The sequence below is a fragment of the Grammomys surdaster genome, unplaced genomic scaffold (genome assembly GCF_004785775.1).
Source record: "Grammomys surdaster isolate TR1022 unplaced genomic scaffold, NIH_TR_1.0 64, whole genome shotgun sequence".
NCBI classification, from domain to species: domain Eukaryota; kingdom Metazoa; phylum Chordata; class Mammalia; order Rodentia; family Muridae; genus Grammomys; species Grammomys surdaster.
Genome location: NW_021604566.1, coordinates 299,014 through 308,913, shown reverse-complemented (window position 1 = coordinate 308,913; position 9,900 = coordinate 299,014). Strand labels below are relative to the sequence as shown.

General features: G+C 41.6%; 1 protein-coding gene across 1 annotated transcript in view; it reads left to right on the top strand.

The window, feature by feature from the left end:
• Nucleotides 1-9,900, top strand: part of Cdh17 (cadherin 17) — a 56,539-nt gene that overhangs the window by 12,746 nt on the left and 33,893 nt on the right. Inside the window, exon 3 of the mRNA XM_028769542.1 lies at nucleotides 2,573-2,671. Coding sequence (XP_028625375.1) covers nucleotides 2,573-2,671 — 99 coding nt within the window. The remainder of the gene's footprint in view (nucleotides 1-2,572; nucleotides 2,672-9,900) is intronic.

Here is a 9,900-nt window from a genome sequence, read left to right as displayed (position 1 = left end):
CTTGTACCCCAAAACAACACACCACATTTTCTTGTACCCCAAAACAATATTTTAAGTCCTCAAAGCCTCCTAGGGCCTGTACAGTTTAAAAATTTTTTAATGTTTTCCTTAACATACATTATACATAATATATATTTACATTTTAACATATTACATAATGTATTTTTATCATCCCATCCTTCATATCTTAGAACTGAACCAAGCTTTCTAGAGCCTCCTTCAAGGATAACGAGGTGACTGCTATTCAGTTCCTAGGAGAATTCTCACGGCCTGGGTCTGAATGAGGACCATTGCTCTTCCTGTCTTTTCTGCTTACGTTATCATAGGAGGACAGTAAAGTCAGAGCCAGCTTCTAATTTGTGGCTACCACTTGCCCGTGACAGGAAATGGACTGAGTAGCTTTAAGCTTTCAACCTCAGTTTTCTGTCCTTTGGGCTGGGTCTAATCCTAGCGTTTGACATAGAGGAGCTTTTGAATCAAAGAGTAGCTCAGCCTAAGCTCTGAATACATAAGAGCCACTAGTAGCATGTATTTCAAATGCCCAGCACCTATATCCATATAGACCTGCCCTCCATAATGAATGAGGTCATCGTAGGCTTTATTCAGCACCGAGCACAGAGATAGGAAGTGGTTACATGATTGTGAATTAGGAAATAGCATTGAGATAGAGAGAATGAACATTCGGCTGTAGTAGTTTGCTGGTGGTGGGCTCATTTCCTTCTTGTCTGAGGTGACTTGCCTTCCTCTCTCTAGATGAAAGCTGTCTTTTTGCCATTTCCACTATGCCATCCTCCTCAGTTCTGGCGGTGTGGTTCGGTGACTCATATTGTACACATTCGTTTTGAAATCTTTATAGCCCCAATAGTCATGTTAATGGGAGGGAAGGAAGATTTGTTGCCCTGATACAAGGATGCAACTTTGAACCCTGGAACTGACTCTCCCTCCCTGCAGTGTGTGAGCTCCTCTGTATATGTAAAATGTAGCCTTGTTTGTGAGGTCTGTGGGCTAAGGAAGTTTCCATTGGTGTGGGTAATTGCAAGGCTGATTGCTCACTGGGTGGTCTCACTGGGAGTCAAGTCTCAGAGGAGCTCGCTGGTAACACTGAAGAAAACACTGCCCTTGTCTTAGATCTATCATAGTGACACTGGAGGCTTGTGCCCAGTTCTCCTGCTTCACCTTCTAGAAGTAATGGAGCTGGAGAAGCCCTGAAGAAGGAATGAAGGGCTCCTGAAGGAAGGCAAGCTCAGAGAGGCGGTGGCTTGAAGTCTGGAAAATTATTGTGGAAGTTAAAAATGCTTTTAGAAGCAAATAACAGGAAACTGTGATTTGGAGCAACTTAAATAAATGAAGGGTTATTTCTCAGAGATAACAACAGGAAGCCCAAATGATAAACTCAGGACATGGTTAACCATTCTGTGATATATAGAGGCTTTTCTCTCTGGACCACTGTCTCCTCACAGCTCTGGGTGACTGCTCCAGTTGCACATACAAAGCCAATGGCCTCTCTGAGAACAACAGGGAGGGGTAAAAATGCCAGCCATAGCTGTCCTTTCCCATTAGTAAGGAGAGGCCTGCATTCAGATTATGACACTGACTTCTGGTTCTGGGTTTAGATGCCTGTCCACCTGCTCTACTGTCAACCAGTGAGAAGGCTGGTTCCAGAGTTGCAGGTTCAAATTCTGCTTCTGGTTACTCTGAGGGGGAATAACATTTCTACGCCTTAGTCTCAACAGGACTAATTGTATTATACTTTCCACAGTACGTAGGGTTATTGCCAGGATTCAACATGCTTAGGACAGGCTCCCATGAATACCAGCTTAGCAATTATAAACTTTCCTTACCATCATGGTCTGCATTTGAGTGACTGTAGAGCTGCTTAGATTTCTAAGGTCTTTAGACTTTAGAACCATGTGAGACCACTGCTCGAAGTAAACACTTTATGATTTTAATATTTGCAAGTGAATATAAAGTGTTGGTCAGTTGTGAGGTATGCTGAAGTTCCAGTTTGACCAGAATTTACCACGTGATTGTGTGCCAAGTAGGCATTGTGCTAAACTATCTACACATTCTTTCCCCCTCTGATCAATTCAACTGCCTTTGAGGTGACTATAGACTCCAGAATGCTGGAGACACGTCACAAATGTCATAGAACATTTTACGTGATGGGAGGTATTTCAAAAAGCTGATGTAACCATGTATAATTTAGAAGGCAGAGTGGCTCCTGGGAGGCTGGAGACTTTTGTTTAGGTAAGACAGAGCATCTGCTGTACCTGCCTGGCACACCCATGTTTTACCCTGGGCTTCTCCCTTAGAAGTCTCCTTTGTAACATGGGAGTTAAGTTTCTTCCCATGGGGTGGTAGCTCTCATGGCTAAATGAGAAAAGGCAATTTGAAGCTCATGGCAGACTACTCTGGCAGAGTAGGAGAGTCCTTCAGTAAACACTAGATCAGTTTGTGCCCTGACCAGGTCTACACTGTTTTCGGCCATTTTGGAACCCTTGGCTCCATCCATTGTTCCAGCAAGTGACACGTACATTCATACTCAGCTCGCCTTCTCTCTCTTTATTAACAGGCAAGTGGATATGGCCAAGAAGGGAAGTTCAGCGGTCCCCTGAAGCCCATGACATTCTCTATTTTTGAAGGTCAAGAACCAAGTCAAATCATATTCCAGGTAAAGGCTGGTCTTTGTTATCTTGAGTTCTCCTGTTCACAGTGGACCTTTGACCTCATCTCTACTGAACAGCAGGGAGTAACACGGAGGCGGGCAGTTTTTATCATCTGTGACTTTGATGAAGCTGAGTTGCAGAGCAGGGTGTAGCATATGACCGACTGGAGCTGGCATCTTCACACACGCTCCCTTAATTATGCCTGTGGCCAGCGCTTCCGTTCCTCTCAGAGGAGGTCAGCACTCCGCCTCTACCCCGAGTGGAAAACTTACTGACTTCAGGAGGTGTCGACTCTCTGATCATTAGGACATCTGCTCACTGAGCTTGGCCTATGAGATGTTTGAAGGGGGTGGGAGGCTTCTATGTGTGGCCACAGCATGACTTCCTCTCTGCCTCTTCTGAACCCAGGTTGATGCTCTTACTTGTGGTTGTCTAAGGCATGCTGGACACGTTAATCACCTTTTCCAGTACTGTGATGATTTTAGTCTTATTTTTGGTTGTTGTGATAAATACCCTGACAAAAACCAACTTACGGGAAGAAGGGTTTCCTTTGGCTCACAGTGCTGGGGAGGATACAGTTATGGTAGGCAGGGCAGGAGGAGTGAGACCAGCTGCTCAAATTTCATACACGCTCTGTAAGCAGAGAGAAAACAGGAAGTGAGGGTCAGGCTATAAAACCTCAAGGCCTCTTTCTAGTGACCCTGTGATGTATTTCCTTCAGTGAGCTCCACCTCCAAAAATTCCAAAACAGAAAACAGGGCCAGCAGCTGGGACCCAAACATGTGAGTGGCACTTCACTTTCAAACAACGATAATGGCGAACTACCGGGGGTGGAAGGAGAACGACTGAGCCGAGAGATGATCTTCACTCATGGCCTACCCCAAATAGCAGGCTCTGTATCACTGAGAGACTCTGTCCCATTGCAAATAGGCAGAGAGTAATAGGCAAAGACACTCTGTCCTGGCTTCCTCGTGTGTGTGTGCAGGGAAATGCAAGCTCTATGCTCACACGCTCATGCACCACATACAATGTACATCACATGAAATATGTGGAGAATAAGAGACTTCTGATGCGGGTGTCTGCCTTCTCTTCCCGCCACAGGCATTTTTTATAACACGAGACAAACAGTAGTGACCTTGAGCGGGAATAGTTTGTCTCTTAGCGTTCTCAAGGACACAGTGTGTTTTCTTTTGTGCTATTTTGCTCCCCTTCCACCTCTTTGTTACAGAGTTGTGGAGGTCAGCTCATTTTCCAACAATTCTTAGAGGACACTTGAAATATCCAAGCTGGTATCTGGGACAGGAGCTCTCCTTGCTCCCAGAGCCCATGTTTGACAAGCTTAAACAGCACAGGACAATTCACCAGTATGTTGTACAGTTCAAATGGGCTTAAGCTTCTGGTCAGAAAGATCTGCCTTTTGACTGAAAGCTGGACAGGGCCAGGGAAAATGCAGGAGTCTTTCTCATTTTCTGCCCTGCAAGGGAGCTCATGTCGGAGAGTCTCCCTGACATTTTTTATTCATTTCCTTAGCACATTATACTTTACAATCTGATACGAAGTTTACACACCAGGCATCACATTTATTTATTTATTTATTTATTTATTTATTTATTTATTTATTTAAGTATGATCAGAATGTCTACTGTGAGGTACAGCCAATTTAAGCTTATACCCAACTATCTTACAATAAATGAGACTCAGACCATGGTTATTATATTTGGTTTTGACAATTACTGGGGGGTAGCCCCTAATCTACTCTTCTAACTGCTGTCCTGGCTACCTCCCCAGTGGTGTACCCCAGATACTTGCTTTTTCTCCTGGCCATGTGCTCTTGGTCCCATCATGGCGACTTCCTCTCTCCCCTTCTTCCTCCTCCGCCCCTAGTCTCTCCTCCAACCAGGTCACGGGTACCCCAAGTATCTCTAATTCCTCCAGTAACTGGCTGTAGCCAATATTGTCTAACAAATAGTTTTAAATCAAGGAACAAGGTTTGCACAACAAAAATGTGTAAACATGAGAAGTCACTCGTAGGCTTAGACCTTCTAGTGTAGAGTTTAGCATTACAATACATAGCAATAGACCAAACCTCAACACTACTGTATACAAAGCACCCTTCTCAATGATGGGGGCATAAAAGATCTCCTGCCCTGGTGAGTTTCCTGGCTGGAAGAGGAACTGAAAAGCAAATCCATGCCTGGAAGAGTCTTGTGAGAGGTAGTCATAGGACAGTAGACGAAAGATTGACAAATTTTATTTAGTTTTGAAATTGACAAACACTTTTATATATTCGTCATGTATATGTTTATACATGCATACACACTGAATTGACTGCTATATGTATCAGCTCAAATATCTTTTTTTGTTACTAAAAACTGTAAAAGAATTGATTTTCAAGGAAGATGGTAGTGGGTGAACAGACAGGTTCCAGCCTCTGTGGACTGAGTATTGGAAGATGAGGCAGTGTGTATGGAAGAAAACAGTCATTGGATCAGCAACAGGCAGAGGGTGGATGTGTTAGTTTAGCAAAAAGGTAATAGATGGTCCAGAGTTGAGAGTGGAAGCTGGTGAACACCAAAAGTCTGTATGCTGCTTAGCTCGGAATAGAGTAGATCACCGTTCGTTCTGTGCTCACCAGAAGGTCCCCTGGCTTTCAGTAAGACATGAACGCCTTCCCTTCCCGTCTACACCCACACCGTTTCTATTCTCTCATTAGAAAATGAACAGGCTTCTAAGGAATAATAGTAAAATAAAATAAGATAAAACAAAAACTAACGCATCAGAATTGGACAAAATAAACATAAGGGAGAGAGAGAGAGAGAGAGAGAGAGAGAGAGAGAGAGAGAGAGAGAGAGGAAACAGCCAGCCACTCACGCACACATTTGAGAAGCCCATGCAAACACTAGACTGGAAAGCTGGAAGCCAGCATATATGTACAAAGGACCTGTGGGTAAAAAGAAGAAAAATATAAAAATACAATAAAAATAAAATAGCAAGATACAATTAAAAAAGAAACAGGAACGGTCTTGATATTGTCAGACCTGGAGCCTCCAAAGATGTCACTGAGTTGGTTTCCTGCTGGCCATCTATTGATCATGCAACCTGAATGTTTATCATTTTAACTTTTTGTCGAGCTACAAAATTTTCTCAGGCAAGTGAGTAATTTTACATTTCTATTAGCATTGTGTGTCTGCATCTGCTGCATTGCTGCTGTTTTCCTTCCTTCCTTCCTTCCTTCCTTCCTTCCTTCCTTCCTTCCTTCCTTCCTTCCTTCCGTCTTTCTTTCATAGCTTTCCAAGTATTTGTGATGATTATTATGTTTGTGATATCTTTGTAGTTAGAGTTTACTTTCCCTACTGTTCTGGCTGGAGTTTGTTTGTTTGTTTTCTTTTCTTTATGTCAATTTGACACAAGCTAGGGTCATCTGGGAAGGAAAAATCTTAAAGGAGAAAACATTTCCATAGCTTGGCCTGTAGCTAGTGTGTGTGGGCTGCCTGTACTATACTTTCGCAGAACGTAGGGTTATTACCAGGATTAACTATGCTTAGGACAGGCTCCCATGAATACCAGTTTAGCAATTGTGAACTTCTTTCCATAATTAAATAAAGTTTATTCTCTATAAAACCTGAGTTCATAGCACATATCACTTATCTCCCCCCTAAAGTTCGGTTTGATAGCCCCTGCTACGTATTATTCTTAGCAACAGGAGTATACATTAAAATTTTTCTTTAAATAATTCAAAGTAGGAAATCATTTAACAAGTACTTATAAAATAATTTTAATTTATTCCAAAGTCAATTATGCCTTACTTTGAATACTACAGAGCCAGATTCCTATGGTCATTTTGTGGAACTCAAACATTTGCATGAATTCTAACCTTTTTTTGAGATTATAAATTCATCATTTATCTCTTCCCTATCTTTCCTCCAAACGCTTCCACATACCTTCCCCACTCTCCTTCAAATTTATGGCTTTTTTCACAAATTGTTATCCCATGTGTATAAAGATATATATGTATATTCTTACATGTAACCTACTCAATTTATTGATGCTACTAGGAGACACAATCTCACAATAAACTCCCTGACCGTAGGGCTCGGACAGTCACCCTCTCTTCCACAGTGTTTCCTGAGCCTTGGGCACAGGATTGGCAAGCACTATTCTTTATCAAATAGAATTTCCATGCCATCCAGTTATGCTATACCTGGACACATTTCTTAAGGACTGTGTGTCCCACAAGAGATCCTTGTGAACCTGTGTTTATACTGTTTGAAATGACAAGGAAATGGACATCTAGGTTAGGTCCATTTTCACTTAGAATTGATCTTTAACCTGTTGATTATGAAAGCATATTGTTATTTCTTGTATTTGTAAAGCCTTAACTCTGGCTTACTATAGGTTTCCAATTTCAACTCATTGTATAAGTGAAAATATTTTTTGTATGACTTGTATCCTTTAAATTTTTTATGACTTTATCACTTAGCATAGGATTTATTCTGGGGAATATTCTGTACAATTTCCTTTAGTTGGCTGGAGTACTCTGTTGGTATAGCTTCAGGTTTGTCTGTGGTGTTATTCAGAGCTTTCTTTCCTTAGTGGTTTTTGATTTGCTCTACACATTATTGAAAGTGAAGTCTTGAAATTGTTAGTAATGACAGTTCCATTATCCAAATATTTCTGTCCACTCTCCCAGTCTTTGATGCACTTTAGAGACTGTCTCTAACATTTAGATATGTAAATGTCTACAATAGCTGTGGTTTCCTGGCATATTAACCCTGTATCTTGGCGTTCCTTTTGAATAGGATCTCATTCTGTAGCCCAGGCTAGCAAGAATTTTTTTTTTTTTTTGCTTTAGCTTCCCAAGTGCTGAGATTATTGGTATGAGCCACCCTGCCTAGTTCTTACTTTTCATCTGTAACAAGTTTGCCTTAAGCTCTGTTTTAACTGGTTCTAGCTTAACTTTACTCTCACTTTGAAGAATTGTTCTATTGGATTATAGAAGTCTTACTTGTCTCATCAATTGTAGCACTTGGGATGTGTTATTTTACAGCCTTTGGCCTTACTGAGAAATCTCTTAATTTTATCGAAAAGTTCTGTGTCATGATGTTTAGGTTTACTAGAATTCTTTCTGCTTTTTTTTTTTGATACTCTGTCTTTCAAAAATTTGATTGTGCTGCATCTAGGATCATGTGTCTGTAATTTCCTCCTTCCAGAGTTTACTGAGCTTCATGGATGGGTCTATGAATGTCTTCTTTACATTTGGGGGAGTTTTAGGCATTCTGTCTTCAAATAATCTGTTGTCTCCTTTCACTCTTCTTCTCCTCTTGGGACTCTCACAGTACATGTATGCACTTCCTTGATGGTGCCTTTTCAGGCCTTCATTTTTGTTGATATTGTTTTTTTTTCCTCCATTTTTGTATTTTAAGGTAGGCAGTTCATTTTCAAGTTCTCTGGTTTTCCACCAGCTCAAATATTTTTTCAAGCTCTCTTAAATATTTATTTTAGCTAATATACTTTCAACTCCAGAAATCCTATTTTAAGAAAACAAAACTTTTATGTCTGTATTTGGTATGACTTATTTTTATGCTTTCCCTAGCCTTCTAGAGATGGCTTCCTTTAGTTCTGGATCTATTTAAAATAGATCATCTTTAGCAAGTTCAAGATGAGGGCTTCCTTAGGAACAGTTTTTGTATCTACAACATACATTAGTTACTTACTTAGCTGTATGCCACACAGTCATTTGTTAAAGAGTAGACATTTTAAATGATATGATATGGTAACGTAGACATTCTGTCTTTTCCTTCCTCAGGACATATTGCTACTACTACTTGTCTAGTGGCTTTTAGGGGCTAAGTCTGAAAAGTCAGTATTCACTGTTATATTAGGCCACTGAAATTCCTGCTTGGCTTGGTGCTCAGCTAATGACTGGATGCAGATTATGTTAGGTGCATTGGATCAGTAAGTCTCAGCCTTTACCAACAGGTACTTGGAACATGTTGGAGCACACTGCCAGCAGAGTGGCAGACAGTTTACAGCTTTGACTTCATTTCATACCTGTGCAGAGCCTCAACATCAGTTGGGGATGAGGGGTTAGAGCCTTCTCTGACCTTGGCTAGCCATGCTGGCAGCTCGGTTAATGGATGCTGCCTCCAAGGACTAATGCATGAGGTTTGCAAAGTCCCCTGTGGGCAGTTTATTCCATGGCCTTTCCTTTAAATGTTTGACCAGTTTCTCATTTGCTTCAGCTATCGTTCCTGCCTCAGCTTCAGTGGTAGCCATTGCTGACAGGTCTGGAGATTACTTACTTTTAAAATATTTTTATTCATTCTTGGAAAATGTTGCATGTACGGTCCATACAATGTATCTTAATCATATCCAGCTCCTGCTCCCCACTCCAGTTCCCCCATCGCAGCCCTTTCCAACACATCTCTCAAGCCGTTTCATGTCCTCTTTTTAAATGTTCATTTTCAACCCCTGACTCCAGTTAGAGCTACATATATGTGTGCATAGTATGAGATCATCCGTTGGAGCGTGGTGCCAGTGACCACACCTATCCTAAGAACAGTGACTCTCCCTCCCTGCAGCAACCATCAACTGCAATACTTCCTAAGTGAGGGTGGGGCCTTCGTAGCTCTGCCCCCGTCCATGGTGGAATTTTAATTTAGTTCATGTGTACAACATCCGTGTCTTGTCCAGAAGACAATATTTTCCTTTCATACCTCAGCACTTATATATATATATATTTTTTTTCAGTCTCTCTTCAGTGATGTTTCTTAAGCCTTTGCGAGGTATTTTATTCATGACAGGGGCTTGCTATACAGCCCTTGGGTTGGCCTAGTGCTCACTATATATCCTAAGCTGGCCTCAAACTTGCACCAATCCTCCAGCCTCAGCCTCCTGAGTGCTGAGATTCCAAGTGGGAAGTACTATTCCCACCAGTTTTGGATGGTTCTTTTCAGTAGAAGTCCGGGAACGTTAATAGTCATGAGAATTGACTCAGATTAAATAAAGACACCAGCAGGTTAGGTAATGATGGTTCCCTGGCAGTGGCTTTGGGAGTTCCTATCTTCTCTGCCCACTGCTACACTGTGCTGGTGAGGCTGTTCTGTCCCTTCTACCCTCTTTCACACTGAGCTGGAAGGTCAATGGGATAAGACAAATTAACAACACACAGCACAGGTTGGTGCTTATTGACATCCAGGAGGATTTTGGTCAATTCTGATGCTCTGACAAAGTT